The 17,428-nt window shown below is 53.1% G+C and overlaps 1 protein-coding gene across 1 annotated transcript in view; it reads left to right on the top strand.

The window, feature by feature from the left end:
• RNFT2 (ring finger protein, transmembrane 2) overlaps nt 1–12,676 on the top strand; it is a 28,691-nt gene extending 16,015 nt beyond the window's left edge. The window contains exons 8-11 of the mRNA XM_009092225.4: nt 4,927–5,076; nt 9,632–9,697; nt 10,568–10,669; nt 12,405–12,676. Coding sequence (XP_009090473.1) covers nt 4,927–5,076; nt 9,632–9,697; nt 10,568–10,669; nt 12,405–12,539 — 453 coding nt within the window. The 3' untranslated portion in view covers nt 12,540–12,676. The remainder of the gene's footprint in view (nt 1–4,926; nt 5,077–9,631; nt 9,698–10,567; nt 10,670–12,404) is intronic.
• The last annotated feature ends 4,752 nt before the right edge of the window (nt 12,677–17,428 follow it).

Raw genomic sequence — 17,428 nt, 5'->3', positions numbered from 1 at the left:
TTGTGGCTGAAGAGGTGTTCCCAGGCAGGTGACAGCCCACCCTCTCATCCCCTCTCTTTGGGGGAGCTCACCCACAAACAGATTCACTCTTCATGGAGCAGCCTGAGCTTGGCTCCTCTTGAGCCACAGGAGCTCCAGGATGTTCTGCAAGGACTTTTCCCTGCTGCAGCTGGGACTGATGTGCTGTCTCAGAGTCAGAAGTGTGGGATTCATTATTTACAAAATTTAAAAACTAGTTGAAGCACAAGAGCAGGCACTGAGGAGTGGGGACTCCTCTGCCCCCTCCCTAAACTTGCTTTACAATTCTCTGCTACTGAACTTTTTAAAAATCATTGCTCTTCAGTGCTTTCCCAGTTTAACTTTCCACTTTAAGATACAAAAGATGTGATTTTCAGAAGCATTGTGCTGGAACTAAAATTCTCAAATTCCCCCTTAGTCCCACTCCCCTCTTGACATTACTCCTCATTAGTCCTGCATGGATTTTCACCAGCATCCTCCATGCCACACTGCTGTTTGCTGTGTAAATCTGGGAATTTTTCTGTGTTACTGCTCCTACCCAGCACTTGATCTGTTGGCACCATGACCTGGAATCTCAGCAGAGCCTGCTCTCCTCTGATCCAAATTGCCAGCAGGACTCCAAAGCTTTTTCAAGCATGTTTCAGAATATGCCCTAATGCTGCTGCTGGCAGCAGAGCAAGTGAGACTTGGAGCTTCCCTCGAGTGCTAATCACACCTTGCAGTTGCCTCATTGCAACTTGTCTCACTTGTGCTGCCTGCCCCACTCTGATTGCACCGTGGCAGTCCTTGCTGTGCCTCTCTGTGCCTGCTGGGAGGCACACTGGGGCACAGCTTATGGCAGGGGAGCTGCACACAGCCCCGGGGGAGGCAGCATTCCCTCTGCTGCTGCAGCCTGCCCCCTGGGCTGTGTCCAGCTTGGGGTTCAGTTTTTATTTACACTGTTCCGTGTTATTTTTCTGTGAGACTTCTCCCCTCCATCGCCACGCCCCAAGGAGGAAGGTGAGGGATTGAAAGAAGCTGTTGCAGCAACTGGAAAGTTCACAGGAAACAAAGAAGAATATTCTACAAGTTCAACTTGAGTTGCTACACTGGAGAATTAAATCCTGTCCTTTACTTTGCCAAGTAATTCCTGTGTGAGTCTAGAGAAGTCAGGTAGAGCTGCAAACTGAAGTCAGGGGTTCAGCTTTTAATGGTAATGTGATCTAGAAAATGAAGTGCTTTGTAAAAAGTCTAATCCCAGCACCTCAGCTTGGACACCAGAACAACCTTGCCTTGACCTTTGTCTTTGTGTGTCTCAGGGTCTCATTTAGAAAACGCAGAGAAAAGCTGTCCCTGAGGGCAGCCAGCAGCATGAAAATAAAGGGGTTTTAAAAGTGTTTTCTGTAGTGCTGATGTTGTAAAGGGACTGAAGAAATTCGAGGAATGTGCTCCTCTGGGCAGGGCTCAAATGGCAGGAAAGGATCAGATGCAGATCTGCCATCAGGTAGTGAGGATGTAACAAAATACCCAGAAATTCCATGCAAAAACTGTCAGTGCAGTACAGCCTGAAACTCTGCATGGACAGGAGGGAAAGTGCAGCTATGTGAAAATGCTGAATTCCCCTCTTTCAAAAGAAGTGCTTGAAGTATAGAAATGGTATTTCTGTGTGGTGAAGGAGGTTCAGAAAAATGGGGGGGTTATGCCCCAGTCATTGACTTGTGTTTTTAACTGAGCTCTGAACAAAAAGGAATCAAAATTTCACCATGTGGTATCTGAGGCTCATCAGCAGAGCTGCTAAAATTAGATCCCAGCACAGCCCTTCCCCACGTGTGCTAATGAAGTGTTTGATAGCAGCAGCAGCAGCTCCCTCAGAGGAAGCAGGGCCAGCACTGCCCTCCTCACTTCTTGGGCAGGCTTAATTAACCCTTGATGGGAGCAGAGCCTTTCTGCTGGTCCCTGCCCCCACCCTCATCAGGAGCCATCATTCCAGGTCATATCCTGTTTCATCTCTGCAGTTCAGCTCCCACACTGTCCAGTCCTGCACCAGAAATATCCTGCTGATCTTAGAGAGCTCTTCAGTCTCTCTACATTCCAGAGAAAATTCCCAGATTTACACAGGTTTTTCTGACATAGGAAAAGTCACCTGGCAGAGACAGACCTTGAGAGAGACCTTTATTTCAAGCTGTAGTACCAAATCAGATGCACAGGAGAAATAATTATGTTTGTGCTTCATATAACACACAGTTCTAATCTTGAAGGGAAGAAAAAAAAAAAAAAGCTGATGTATTTTAGGAGAATTTTTCAGACAAAATACAGCAGAGACAAAGATTTTACTTTGAAAAATGTAACCTAGATAGCCAAGAGATAGCAGAGCTGAGCAGAGGCAGACAGGTGAGTTGGGTGTGCTTCCCACTGATGGGTGCTGTCTGCAGTAAGCTGCTGCTGCCAGAAATCTGCATTTTACTGCTAAAACTATAGGGAACAATCCTCATTTTCCAAGCTTCTGGCTCAGAAGGAGGGCCTCACTTCTGCATCAGCCCTTTGTAGAATTATTTCTGATTTCCTGGCACTTTTCCTAGTTTCAAAAAGGGGCTGGTGTGGTGCACTGAGATGCCTGAAGTTTTTAGCTCTCTTCAAGTGATGCTCAGCTGCCCTGCTGGAATCACTCTAAACCTACCAACACTGATGGTCAGGTGGGTGCTGCTAAGGAGCTGCAGGGGGGGATGCATCCCTTAAAACATCACTCTTGGGAGGCTGTCACCAAACTTCTAGCTGCTAAAAAATCCTGCTACCCTGCAGTTACCACTGGAAACTGGAGATAAGGGAGTTCTGGCAGCTCTAGGGAGGGTGCAGAAGTTGGGGTTGGATGCTGAAGTTTGTCACTTGCTGCCACTGCCACCTCCAGAGCCTGGCTGACCCTGGGGCCGTGCCCAGCTTTGCTCACAGATGTGCACAGAGGTTGTGTTGGAGCAGAGTTGCAGCTGGGATGCAGGATGCAGGATGCAGGATGCAGCAGCTCTGGCTGATGCAATGGGACAGCAAAAGCAGTGACCTGTCCCAGCCAGCAGCAGGGATGGAGGGTGGGAGGGATGAGAGCAGAAAACAAAATTTGCTGCTTTATCTTGCTGGGAGCTTTCATCAGAGCCCTGTGGAGGGACACGGTGACAGCGTTGTCATTTCTGCCCCAGCAACGCCCAAAATAAACCATGATTGCATCGCAGCAGCGGGGCTGGGGGAGGCCTGAGCGCTAATTGAATAAATGGGGGCGGTCCCGAGCCCGGACTGTGCGGCTGCTGCCCGGGGTTGTGCGGGGAGGGGATGGGGTGGGCATGGACGGGGGATGGCAATGGGATGGGGAAGGGACGGGGTGGGGATCGGGATGGGGATGAGGATAGAGATAGAATGGGGATGGAGGGGGGTGGGGATGGGGGATTGGGATGGGGAGGGGGTGGGGGTGGGAGGGGAATGGGGATGGAGATAGGATGGGGATGGGGATGGGATGGAGGGGAGATGGGGATGGAGTGGGCATGGGGAGGGGAGAGGGGATGGGGAGCGGATGACGATGGGATGGAAGGGGAATGGGGATGGGGAACGGGAAGAGATGGGGATGGAGATAGAATAGGGATGGAGGGGGGATGGGGGTGGGGATAGGATGGGGATAGAATGGGGATGGGGCTGGTGGGGGGTGGGGAGGGCAGGGAAGCAGCCGGGTCCGATAGCAGCCGCTGGTGTGACCTCACTCGCGTCCCGGGGGACATGAGCTCATGAGCAGAGCTGTGGGGAGGATTGGATTGTCGGGAGCAGCAGGATGGCCTGCGAGTGATCTCATCGCAGCCCCCGGGGAAGGGCGCTGGCTGCTGCCAGCCCGGCTGCGAGGACTCAATCCCCATCCCCAGCTCAGCAATTAGTGATTGGCCTGCGATGACATCACTGATGACAGAGCTAACTGGGACAACACAGCAAAATTCCAGGGGAATTTCCCCTTCTCCAGGAGCTTAGCAGATAAAAGGATTTTGACAGGACAAACCCAAATCTTTCAGCCCAGATAATGTCGTTGCAGATTAAGCATCCTTCTGGGCTCCTTTGCCACCAGCTGTCCCTGTAAACAGCCTGGGACAAAACAAACTGGGGGTGGCCCTAAATTAGACACTTAGTCAGGCTTTGCTGAAGGTGGACAAAGGATGTTGCCCATTCTTTAAGTCTCCTTTGAGAGAGAAGCATTTCAAGCAGCACACTTCCCCCTCCCCGCCATTCCTTCCTTGAGGAAGGCTTGGTCCCTTTGAGTGTTAAATGCCCCGAGGGTTTAATTTCCAGCCCCAGTTTTTGTAGCTGTGCACTGCCCAAGAGCCAGCACCCACCTGAGGGTCAGGGGAAGGATGCTGTCAGACATAATTATTTGATTCTTTGGGATTACCTAAAAAGTTGTCAGGAAGACTGGGGTCACTTTACATTTAATCCCTGTACCTTCAGAAGGGCTGTAAGGTCAGAGATAAACCTGCTTTCCTTTTCTCACTAATAATAATAATACCTACAATTTACATCATATCAATCCCATTTTAACCTTTGTTTTTCTGCAGCATTTTCCTGACACACAATTTATTGCCCATCCATAACCTGCTCTAAAGTTTATCATTCCAAAATGCTGCATGGCAGATTTCATTGATTTCAAATTTCAAGTTTAAGTTGACAGTAAAAACCCAAGTGAATATTTTAGTGATTTGTTCAGCTTGTGTTCAGCTGAGCCCTGGAGGGATGAAGGGATGTTCATCCTTTCTGGGCACAGAGCTGAGGGGCTGCAGAGAAAGCTGCATCTCATGAGTGTGGTCTCTGCACCATTTAACAGTGCAGTGACCAGCCCTGCACAAATTAAATGTTCTTCTGTTGACTTCCTGGTAATAATCCTGTCTCACTTGCCTGGTTGTCTTGCAGGGAAAGTTTTATCTGATTATTGAGGAGCTGAGCCAGCTGTTCCGCTCCCTGGTGCCCATCCAGCTGTGGTACAAATACATCATGGGGGATGATCCATCCAGCAGCTACTTCCTGGGTGGCATCCTCATCATCATGTACAGCCTCTGCAAGGTGAGCAGCACCTCCTCAGCATTCCCTGGGAGCAGCACAGCTGAAGGGACAAATGCTGCTTTGGCTTGTGGCTGTCCCTGCCCAGGAGCACCTCCTGCTTCAGCTGCCAAAGCATGTGGGCACTGCTGGGCTGGGGGAGGATCTGAGCCTGCTCCCAGGGTTGCATCAGACTCATGAAGTCATTGCTGCTCTGCTAATCCCTCTCTGCAGGGGCTGCAGGAGAAGGGGAGCTGGTCCTGGGGGAGCAGTGCTGGCTGCCTGCACACCTCCAGGTGTCACACAGAACAGGCTGCAGACACTCCTGGCTGTCTCTGAGCTTTCCTCTGCCACTCACAGCTCTGAGTGCAGCAGGGAGGGGAAGCAGCAGCCAAGTCCTGCCTGGTTAAAACAGATCCCATTCCAGGCCCTGCTCTGGCTGACACAAGTGATGGACAGGAGCAATTCAGGTTTCCTCAAAAACAGGAGCACAGTGTTGGTAGAAATGTAAATGAGTAGGTGTGGTTTAGTCAGAGGAGTCCCAGGTGTAGAAATAATTGCATTTCTAGTGGTGTGTGTTAAACCCTGCCCAGGGGCAGGGCAGTTGCTGAAGCAAACTCTGATAAACTCTGATGTTCACCCCTCTGAGAAGGGCCAGGCTTGCTCCATCCCAGATCCCTGTCTGTGCCTGTGGCTCTGCAGGAGCAGCCTGAAAATGAAGAACAGAGAATATATCCAAGCTGGAAACAGCTGAGAGGAGCAGAGCAGTGCTGGATTACAGAGTATGAACAGGGTCCTGCAGCCCCTCCTGTCCAGGGCTTTACAGTTCTTGGGAGCAGATCAGGCAGGGGAGGCCATGGCCAGAGAGGTGATGTGGTCACAGCAGGCCTGAGCCCCAGCCAGGAGCAGAGCAAGCAGTGCCAGGTCAGGAGCAGCTCCCTGCACACCCCTCCAGCCCCAGCTCCTTCCTGCTCCTCTCCCTGTGCTGGGGGAGGACTGGTGGCCCTTTCAGAGGTGTCATTGCCTGGACCCACTGCAGTGTCCAGCCCTCCCTGCAGAGCACAGGTGGACGAGAACAGGCTTCAAGTGATCTTTCCTGTCCTCTGCTTGCAAAAGTAGCTCAACCCCTGGAAAAGGGATGCAGTTCCAGGTGCCATTTCTTGCTCCTGGAGAAGCCCTCAGGGGGGGAAAGTGCTGCTGGGGAATTCTGCTCCTTGGATCAAGGGGAGCCAAGCTCAAAAGCACAGCTGGCAGGAAAGGGCCTCCCCAGCCGGGGCAGAGAGAGCCCAGGAGCTGCAGGGCAGAGCCCAGCAGTGAGGCAGGCTCAGGGGGAGGATGAGGAGTTCCCCCAGCTGCTGGGGGGGCAGAGCAGGGGGACCTGGAGCAAGGCACAGCTCACCTGGACACAGCACCTTCAGAGCCCAGCTCAGAGCTCAGAGTATGGCTTGAACAGACAGGTGTCTGCTAGGGAGGGCAGGAGAATGGAAACCCCCTCTGTCTGAATTGTTATAGATTTGAAATAAGGGGCTCTCAGATATGGGAGTAGGAATAACAGGTCTTTAGTAGGGAAAAATAAAAATAAAATAAAAATGCAGCAATACAAAACAACCTTGCCAGAGTCAGAACAGGCCCTGACCCCCTGTGTGTCAGGGTGCTGACACAGTCCCATCCCAGGGGGGCTCAGGGTGGTGGCACAGTCCCATCCCAGGGGGGCTCAGGGTGGTGGCACAGTCCCATCCCAGGGGGCTCAGGGTGGTGGCACAGTCCCATCCCAGGGGGGCTCAGGGTGGTGGCACAGTCCCATCCCAGGGGGGCTCAGGGTGGTGGCACAGTCCCATCCCAGGGGGCTCAGGGTGGTGGCACAGTCCCATCCCAGGGGGGCTCAGCCCTCCTGCAGTGCCAGCTGTGGCTCTGCTGGAGCAGGGATCCTGCACAAGGGGGGAGTTTTCCTCTGCAGCTCCAGGGCTGCTGGAGATGGGCCTGCTCTCCCTCTGGGAATGCAGGGCAGCAGAAAGCTGCTCCTCTGGGAATGCAGTGGGCAAAGGCTGCTGGGCTGTTCCCAGGGCAGATTGGATCCAGGTAGGAATGCTTGGCTCCTCCCCTGGGCTCACATCTCCCCATGGGATGGTGGAATTTGATCAGCCCTGCAGGGACACTCAGTGGCCATGGACAGCAGAGATCTCCTGGAGGGAGGGTTGGCTGTGGCAGAGATAAAGAAAAAACTGCCCCATGAACAGCAGAGAACTGCCCAGCTCTGGCAGATGGGGATAGAACACACAGCCCCAGCCACATCTTGCATTTCCAGCCTGAGACACTCAGCCATGAGCTGAGACCTCCAGGGCTGAGCTGAAGTGGAGCTGCTGGGCCCAGGGGCTGTGGGAGGAGAGCCCAGGTGAGGAGCAGCTCCTTAGGGGTTAATTTGATGTTCCTGTGCTGTGAAGCCTTTACAGGGAGTGTTGGGGTGATCTAGATTGGAAAAGCAGCTTCATTTTGGGAAGTTTGTGTCCAGGTCAGAGTCAGCCCTGAGCACACCAAGCCTTTGCCTGGAAGTGGAAGGGAAGGGGGAGCTCCTCTGCCAGTGCAGGGCACAGAGCCCTGGCTGTGCCCATCCCATTCCCAGTCCCCAGGGCTGCAGGTCCAGCTCCTTGCCTGAGACACTGAAAGCATCCCCAGAGGAGTCCACATTAGCAAAGCCACAAACCACATTAGAAAAACCACAGAAGCCAATTTGGCACTGTGTGCTCCTGGCCAAATTCCAGGCCTGGGCTGGGGCTGTGTCCCCTTCCCTGCACAAAGGGCAGGAGCACTTCCAGGAGGCTGCTGGGAGCTGTGCTGGTGCCTCTGTGTGCCCTGTGGAGCCAGGAGCCTCTGCTTTGGTGGAGAAGTCCCAGGTGCTCACACACTGAGCACCCAGCTTGGATTTTTTGCCTGTCCTGAGCAGCAGCACTCCCTGTGTGTGACCCAGCTGTGAAGAGATGGCTGCTACAACAAACAATGGGTGAGAAAAGTGTGTTTGCCCTCTGAAAGAGGCAGCTTTTGGGGGTGCAGGGAGCTCCAGAGAGAAAGAAATGAGGGGGGAATATGGGCTGGGAGAGGGGAGACATCAGAGCAAAGGCATTGGAGTCGTGCTGCAAGCAAAGCAAGCAGGAAAAACTGGGAATTGCACTGGGAAAGAAAGGGCTGACCCCCATCCCCAGGAGATGGGATGTCTGAGGCAGGTGGTGGCTGCTGGGTGGAAGCATTACTGGAAGGAGCCTTGAGCCCTGTGAGTGCTGCCTGGAAGCATCCTTGGTGCTGCATTTGCCTCCCCTTGCATTGCAGGATGAGCTCATTGGCATTCCCTGCAGTGAGCCCACTCATCACTCACCAAAACCACTTCAGCAACATCAAGCCAGCTCCTGTCTGTGCCTCTGCACTGCTGCTCCAGCTCTGCAGCTGCAGCCCCACAGCCTCAGGTGACAGCCAGCAGCTCCTGCTGTGCCACCAGCCCCAGCTGCTCCTCGCACTGTCACTTTCTCACATCTTCTTTAGTTCAGTGAGCTTGCCCTGTGCTCGGGCTTCTAGGGCGGCAGGGGGGGCAAAGACACAAACCGGGGATGGCCGGGTGAGTGTTCCCGCTATTTGGAAATTTTTTTTTCCGTGGCATGGCAAGGTAAGGCGCCGGTGGCCGGGCCGGAGCGGCCGCGTACGTTGACGGGGAAGGGCGAGGGAAGGGCCGGGGACGGGCCGGTCACGTGGACGGGGCCGGGACCGGGACGGTCAGGGAAGGGAGCAGGGGACGTGGCCGGGAAGGGCAAGGCGATTGGCGACGGGAAGGTGAACGGGACGGGCCACGGGAACTAGGAAGGGAAAGGGAAGGGCCGGGAAGGCGATCCGGGATCGCAACGCTAACAGGAACGGACCACGGGCACAGGAGAAGAACAGGACAGCAGGAAAGGACCGCTAAGGTCGCTGGACAGGGCGAACGGAAAGGGCACGGAACGGAGCGGAAAGCGACCAGGAACGAGTAAAGGGGCATACGTAAGGACAGAGGAAAGGAGACATTTAGGACAGGCAAGGAAACGGAACGCGGGCACGGCAACAAGGCAAGGAGAAGGGAACCGGGAGAACGGTACAGGCAACCAAGGCACGGAGAAGGGAAAGGGCACCGGGAATATTCCACTTCCCCTGACTTCCTTCCTTCCCGTCCCCTTACCGTCCCGTCCTGCCCTTCCCTTCCCTCCCTTCCCGTCCCTCCCGCCCCGCTTCCGTTCCCCGTTCCCTTCCCCTTTCCTTTCCCTTCCCTTTCCATAGTGGGGTGGACAATTGTCCCCAGCCCAGGCTGGTGCCAGCCCCTCTCTGTGTCCTTTAAAGTCCCCACTTTGCAGTCAGCTGCTCCCAGAGCTTTTCTGGCCACCCTTCCCCACTGTCAATTCCCATTTATTACATATTTCATGATCACCATGAAATCTTTTTTGGCACCATTGTTACTTTTTCCCCTCTGAGTATCCATTTGGAGAATGTTTGCTGAGTTTCTGGACTCACACACACACAGAGAGGTTTTGTGAAATTTGTCTGAAATGGGATGTGTTTTTTGCAGTCTTTTGACATCTGTGGCCGTGTGGGAAGTGTCAGGAAGGCACTGAAGGTCCTTTGCACCCCCCAGGTAAGGAGCTAAATGTGGAGGAGCAGTCCCAGAGTGGAACCTTGTTCCTGCTGAATGATAAAATTAAAAATTGCCCAGGACTAGGGAATAAAACAATATTAGCCTGTAGGGGATCCTGTCAGGGATGTCAGGGACCTTTTGTGACATCTGCCCTGCCCCAGCTGTGCTGGGAGGTTGTTCCTGGAGCTGACAAAACTCTGTAGGGCAGAGTGTGGGAAGGACTTGGTGGTGCCTGATGTGCAGTGGCATTGAAGGAGACCCTGCAGGGCACAGGAATTACCCCAGGCACTGATTCCACAGGGCTGATTTACACCTGCTGCAGTCACTTCCACTCTAAAAGGGGAAATCAAAGGCTGTAGAGGAAAAGAACCTCATCAAAGTTTGTTAGAACTCATCTTGGTTATTCCCTGGGATTGGGCTGGTCATTTTCCCTCAACAGGTTTCTGTTTGCCCTAAATCTGTTACAGTGGGAGAAGCAACATTTCCCTTCCCTGTATTTAAGGGGAAGTATTTAAGCCTGTGGGTGCTGCTGCTCCTTCTCTTTCTTCCATTGTCTCCTGCTTAATAAAAATAATAATAATAATAATCCCTCCCTCCATCTAAACACCCCTGCAAATGATGCTGAATTAATCCTCTCAGCTCCCTGTTGAGCTCATTAAATTCCATTATCCTCGCTGCACAAGTGGAGCCCTAAAAGATGGAGTCAGCTGCAGGGCAAAGGCAGACAGGGAGCAGAGATCCCCCTTGCCCACCCCACACTGCTGTCCCTGTGGGGAATCTGGGGGTGAAAAGCAATCTTGGTGCACATTCACCCTTCCAGTCCTTTGACCTGGGGTTTGTTTGGTTTGTTTCCCCCCCTGTCCCTGGCAGACCTATGGAGTCCGTGCCACGAGCCAGCAGTGCACTGAGGCAGGAGACATCTGTGCCATCTGCCAGGCAGAGTTCAGGGAACCTCTGATCCTTCTGTGCCAGGTAAGACCCCCAAACTGCCCCCCTGCCATTCCCTCAGTGAGCTCCTGCAGTGGGGAGAGGCACAGCCAGCCTGGGAACCCCTGCAGGCCTCTGCTGGCTCCTGACCCAGCTCCTGGTGGGTGTTTCTTGCCCTGGGTTGTGGCAGGTGGTGGGGGACTGTGGCTGTGGGGTGGGCACAGCCTTGTGGGGCAGGGGCTGCAATGGGCAGTGCAGACCCTGGGGCTGCAGTGAGCAGAGCTTTACCTGCCCCTTGAGAGGGCTGGGTAGATTAAAGCTCCCTTTTGATAACAGGGTTATCAAATTAAAGCTGTCCTGTGCACCAAAGGTGCCTCTTAGCCTTGCTGTGAACATCTGTGCAGATGTTTCCAAGCTGGCAGCCCCTGAGGAGCTGTTTTTGGATCTGCTGGGCAGAGCTGGGATTTGAGGAGAGACATTTTTGCTGACTCCTCATGTGGGGAGGAGTTCCCAGCTTCTCACAGCTCCTTGTGCTCCCTCCTTGCCCTTTTCCTGCTCTCCAGTCTGGCACTGGGTGGTGTCTGCTGGGGGGCACCTGGGGAGGGGCCAGTGAGAAACCAGAGCAGGAGATCAGGGATGAAAACTGACATTCACTGAAAAGGGGAAACTGGGACTGCACATAAAGCAAATGCAAGGAGCAGGGGCAAGAGAGAGGTTATGGGAGCTCAGTAAGGACTCAGGGAACTTAGGGAACTGAGGAGGGGAATAGGGTAGCAGAAAACCCTCTCAGCCCAGGTGCTGCAGGCCTTTGGAATGTTTCTTTCCAATGCTGTTAATAGAAACCAGAGCTTTGGCAAACTGGGGTTTATTTCCCACACCCTGTGAGTGCCACCTGCACCAGCTGCCTCCCTGCTGGTGGTGGGTCTTGGTTTGAACAGGCAGGGGTCTGCCAAGGAGGGCAGGAGCCTCCCCTGAAATGGACAATGGAAGCCTCCTCCCTCTGAATTGTTATAATTTTGAAATTAAGGGGCTCTCAGGCAAAAATATGGGAGCAGGAGTAACAGCTCTTTATTAGGGAAAAAATAAAAAAATGCATTAATACAAAAAAAAAAAAAAAAAAAAAAAAAAAAAACAAAAACACTGCCAGAGTGAGAACAGGCCCTGGCATGCTGTGTGTCAGGGTGGTGGCACAGTCCCATCCCAGGTGGGGTCAGGGTGGTGGCACAGTCCCATCCCAGGGGGGGCTCAGGGTGGTGGCACAGTCCCATCCCAGGGGGGCTCAGGGTGGTGGCACAGTCCCATCCCAGGGGGACTCAGCCCTCCTGCAGTGCCAGCTGTGGTTCTGCTGGAGCAGGGATCCTGCACAAGGGGGGAGTTTTCCTCTGCAGCTCCAGGGCTGCTGGAGATGGGCCTGCTCTCCCTCTGGGAATGCAGGGCAGCAGAAAGCTGCTCCTCTGGGAATGCAGTGGGCAAAGGCTGCTGGGCTGTTCCCAGGGCAGATTGGATCCAGGTAGGAATGCTTGGCTCCTCCCCTGGGTGGAGGATCTCCCCATGGGATGGTGGAATTTGATCAGCCCTGCAGGGACACTCAGTGGCCATGGACAGCAGAGATCTCCTGGAGGGAGGGTTGGCTGTGGGAGAGATAAAGAAAAAACTGCCCCATGGACAGCAGAGAACTGCCCAGCTCTGACAGATGGGGATAGAGCACACAGCCCCATTTGCAGTGTGAGACGTGGTGACAGTCCCTGTGGCAGTGCTGTGACAGTGCCTGTGTCCCCAGCACGTGTTCTGTGAGGAGTGCCTGTGCCTGTGGTTCGACCGGGAGAAGACGTGTCCCCTGTGCCGCTCGGTCACCGTGGAGACGCTGCGCTGCTGGAAGGATGGCACCACCTCTGCCCACCTGCAGGTGTACTGACAGCCAGCAGGGCACCTGTGCCCTCCTGCAGCTGCACTGACATCAGGGCAGCTCACCAGGCAGGGAGCAGGGCAGTTCCACGATCCCTGCTCAGTTCTGTTGTCAGTCCTTCCAGCCCTGAGCCAACAGAAGCGTTGTGACTGGGCACAGACTTCACCCTGGAAGGTAGGGGAGGTGTGGGTTATGTTCTGGTAAACTCCTGGGTGTTTCTGGAGCTTACAGGGCTGTAAAGTGTTTGGATGGTTCCTGTTTTCCTTTCAGTGTGGACAAACACTGCGTGTCCAGGGCAGGGGAGCTGTGAGTGCCTGTGCTGAACACAGCTGTGCTCTGGCTGAGCAGCTCCACATCCCCTGGCCCTGCTTTCCCTGATTCTTCATAGAATTACACAGCACCTTTCTCTGGGAACTCTTCCCAAGCAGTGCTTCAGAACTTTGTGTCCACAGCTGCACTTGCAGAAATGTCATTTCCCAGCTGCTGTTGTTCCAGTTGATGTCACAAGTGGCACGTGCTGTCACCTTAGGAAAATCACAGGGAGCTTGGGAAGGGCCCTGCCAGTGAAGCTGAAAGTGACACCTCCCTCCCCTGGAAATGTTCTTCCTCTTTCATTTTCATGGTGAGACTTTCTGATTTCCCAGTCTCTGGGGAGAGCAGAGGGAGGCTGAAGTTGAGTTGGGTTTGTCTGGATGGAAATCCAGCACCTGTCTAAGAGCATCTCCCAAACTCAGTGTCCCTGCCCTGTGCTCCCCAGCCAGGACCTGCCAGGCTCCTCCAGCAGGGAAAACCAAGCCTTGAGCTTCAGCAGGAGCTCCTGAGGAAGGAGATCCCTGGCAGGAATGAACAGGAATCTAATCATAACAAACCCCATCCCTGTGGCTGAGCTCTCTGCTGAGGTTCTCCAGCAGCACAAGCCCTCAGAGGGAGCTGCTGTTTGTTCTGGAGCTTTCCCTGTCCCCAAACCACCTCTGCTCCCACCCCCAGGAGCAGCAGCATCCCTCCAGCTCGTTGCCATGGAAATGGCTGAAGGTGACAGCCCCACCTGAGCCATCAGCAGGAAGAGGCTCCTGAGGGAGGTTCTGGCTGTGCTGATGGAAACTCCACAGGGAGGAATGAAAGCAAACAGGAGCTGATGGGAACAGGAGTAAAGCTCCACATTTCTTTGGAAATGAGCTCAATGTGGCTGAGGAGGAGTGGTGAGAGCACAGCCTGAGCTGGGCAGAGTCCAGACCTGGCTTGGGAGGTCCAGGGAAGCAGAGCAGGAAAAGCTTTGATTTCCAAACCAGAGTGATGTCAAATTCTTGTCTAATGGACCCTGTGAAAGTGGAGGACTGAGCCAAGGAATCCCATTGCTCCCCTATCTTTGGGATGGGAGAGAGTTCAGAATAGCAGGGAGCAAGGTCTTCATTGGCCATCAAAAATGTGTGATAGCCTGGAATATGGACCAGGAAAAGGGAAATCAGTGATTCCATGGGCAGGGAGTCCCAGTGTCACTGCAGTGCCAGTGAACCCAAGGCTTGCTGTTTCTGCTTTCAAACTGTTTGAAAAGCTGCTTCTCATGCTGAATTTTTTTCCCCTAAATGCTCCTGGAAAATGTGTTTGGAGGAGTGTAGGAAAAGCTCAGTAGGAGCCCAGCTCCACAGAAAGTGTGGGACACACTGCTTCCAAATTCAGCTTTTATTGGTAGTAAGGCAGGAAATCCAAGGGAAAGTGTGGGTTTGCACTCCTAAAGTTTTGGGGTGGTTTTTTTTTGGGAAGATGGTCCTGCCTTCTCCTAGAACATTGCACTTGGACCAGAAAACATCCAGGGGGAACTTCAGTTCCAATGACAGCTGCTGGGAACCTGTTGATTTCCATGGGAAAACAGGGAAGACTGTGGAAGGAAATTCCTCAGAGAGAGGAAATAAAACCCGGAGCCATTTTTTGCCATTGAACAGTTATTTTTCTTTTTTTTTAATAAATTCCTTATAAATATGTACAAAGAGTCTCAGCATATGAAATTCCTTTTACAAAAGAGAGAAGCCCCATCCAGCCAGGACCAGGAGCCTCCTGGAGCTCCAGGAACTCCGAGCACAGGCCCTGCCCTTGCTTTAGTGAGGGGAAACCTGCACAGTGACCCTGCTGGAGTTTCATCCCAATGGATCTGGATCAGCAAAATGCCAGGAATTGGGCATTGCCTGCCTGACACTCCCTGGGCAGTGCCCCTGGCAGAGAATGGGGAATTCCCAGAGGCCTCAGGACTGAGGAGGGTGGGAGGGTTTTGTGATAAACTGTGGTGAATGACTGGAAAAGGGATGCTGTAAAAACCCAGTGGGAATGAAATCCCACTGCAGCTGGGTTTGCTCTGCTTGCTGCCACCTGTAACTGCTGATGGAGTCACTAGTAAAGGTGTAAGTGATAATGGTGTAACTGATAACGGCCATTTAATCCTCAGATGCTTTCAGTGAGTGTTTATCAAGCTCCAAAGTCACTTCCTGTAAATATTAAAAACCTTGGGAAATTCAAGCACTTCGGTAATTCCCTCAGAGTGGACACTGAATCAAAATTCACTCCTGTACTCAAATAAATATTTGGAAAAAAAAAAAAAGATTTGTATTTTGTGGTGTAAAGACCCAAGGCAGGAGCAGCAGGTGAGGATCCCTCTCCCCTTCTCACACTGGCTGGTCCTGGGGAAGCCCAGTTCCCATGGTATTCACAATTCCCTCAGCCCTTGGATCTGGAATTGGCATGGCCAGAGTCTCCTCACTGTTGTGACGAGATGGAAAGTTCAGCTCACACACAGCAAAGTTACACAAGAACGAGGCTGAGTTTGAAGCCTGGATTGAAAATCAAATTTGCTGGGAGCAATCTGGCTCCAGGGAAAGGTGTGCACCTGCTGGGGAGCTGGGATACAGCCAGGAGGGCTGGACATGGACAATGTGTGTCCAGGATTCAGTGTGGAGCCCCAGGCAGTCTGTTCTATACACACCAGGCTCCTGCTGAGATCAGGGACAGATGTTAGGTAGGGAAATTGAGTATTATGGGCTGCTCTGTCCTTACTGGGGCCATTTCTCACAGGGCAGTGCAGTTTTCCAGCTGGGAATGCCTCATTCCAGGCTGGCTGTGTACAGACACTGCACCAGTTCAACCAGTTCAGTTTGTCATGGATTTCACAGCAGGAACTGCTTCTGCTCATGCTGAGGGTTTAAGAGACCTTTTTAACTTTCACTGTGATATAGGAACAAAACAGACTCACAAATCAGATGAAGCTGGCTCAAGAAGTGTTTAAGGAGGATTTCAGGGAATTGCTTTAGCAAGGGGCTTGGCTCAGAGGAATTCCTGCCTCCCTGCTCTGAAGCAGGAGCAGGATGGGATTCCCCCCCGGGCACTGCCAGCTCCCTGCTCTGGGTGCTGCCTCTCCTGGGCACACCAAGCTGTGGGACAGGAGGCCTGGGCCCATTTCAGCTTTTTTACAGGAGAAGAGGAAGGAATGTGGAGCTCCTGGGCCAAGCCCTGCCCTGGGGTAACCCAGCATTGCCCCGTTCACCGGCCAGAGGAGCAGTTGAGCAGGTGGCAGCAGCCCACACCAGGCTGCTCTTTTACCTCGGAATATGGAATTCCAGGTTGTGCTGGGAGCTGCCTTGGCAGAGAACTGCTTTAAAGATTCATGAGAGTTCCCTCCCAGCCGCGCTGTGCAGACCATGAGCTCATAAGCGAGCTCTGAAACCCGAGAGGGCTCTGTTTCTCCTCCGGAGAGCCCTCCCAGCTGACCCAACCCAGGGACTGCTCGGCTGCTGTGAGAAAACAAAAGGGCCAGAGGGGAACTGTGCCGGTTTCCTGCCCACAGGAGGGAACTGGGAATTTCCAGGGAGCTCACAGCACCCTTCCCTTTCCGTGCAAACACCAGCCAGGGGAAAAGCAGATCTTGTAGAAAGGATAAAAACACTCCTTGTCAAAAAATGGAGGCGTTCAAGGATAGCAATTACACCACAAAATGTAAGGCTTTGACAAATCCGTCCCCTCAACAATTCCAGTTCTGTACAGGAAATTCTGGCTACAAAACTCCAAAACTTCACCCTCAGTTCATGTGAAACATCCAGTTTGGAACTACAAAAGTGAAGGATTTGGGGTACCAGACCTGCTCTGGTTTCCACTTGGGAAGCACCATCCATGTGGCTGTTCCAGGCTGGGCAGGAAAAGTCTGTTTAGATTTTTTGCTGACTGTTTGGAGCCCCTGAGGAGAGCAATCCCCCGGGAGCTCTGAGGTTTGGGAATTTTCACAGACAAGCCTGTCCACGGAGGGTTGGGACTGAGGGAGATCAGCCAATCCTTGCCCTGGGGCTGATCACAGATTTGGGGGCTCTCCCGAGGAGGGGAGGACAGAACTTCCTTTCCTTTTCCTTGCTTGTGCTGTTCCAAGGAAATTGAAACACTGGGAGCAGCCTGAAGGCTGCAGCCCCCAACAGCCAGGGCAGCAGAGAGCCAAGGGCAGTGCCAGCTGTGTGCACAGGGAAAATGGAATAATGCCTATTCCAGGTGAGAAGTTTGTTACATTCAGAGCTGATAAAGGTGAGGAATCCGTGGGAGAGCCTCTGAGGGTGTGACCCAGCTCTGGGCCTGTCCCAGGGCTGGGGAGGATGTGCAGGGCAGAGCTGCAGGGGCTGTACCCTAGGGCCAAGTGTCACATCCATGGTTCCTGTTCAAGTGGGATTGTGCATTTCCACAGGCACAATTTCACTCCCACATTCCAGGGGTTTCCAGAAATTGGTGTTTTTAAGGCTCTGCCCAGCACTGCTGGAATCAGCTGAGACTCCTCCTTTTGTTAGAAAGGCTCCTCCTTTTTTTTCTGTAGGAGACTGAGCTGGGAAGGGGTTCAGGATGCTGAGGATTGCTGAGCATCAGGCCAGAAATGGCAG

Source organism: Serinus canaria, chromosome 15 (genome assembly GCF_022539315.1).
Source record: "Serinus canaria isolate serCan28SL12 chromosome 15, serCan2020, whole genome shotgun sequence".
Taxonomy (NCBI): domain Eukaryota; kingdom Metazoa; phylum Chordata; class Aves; order Passeriformes; family Fringillidae; genus Serinus; species Serinus canaria.
The sequence above is the reverse complement of the archived record's forward strand: the minus strand, read 5'-3'. Positions and strand labels throughout refer to the sequence as shown.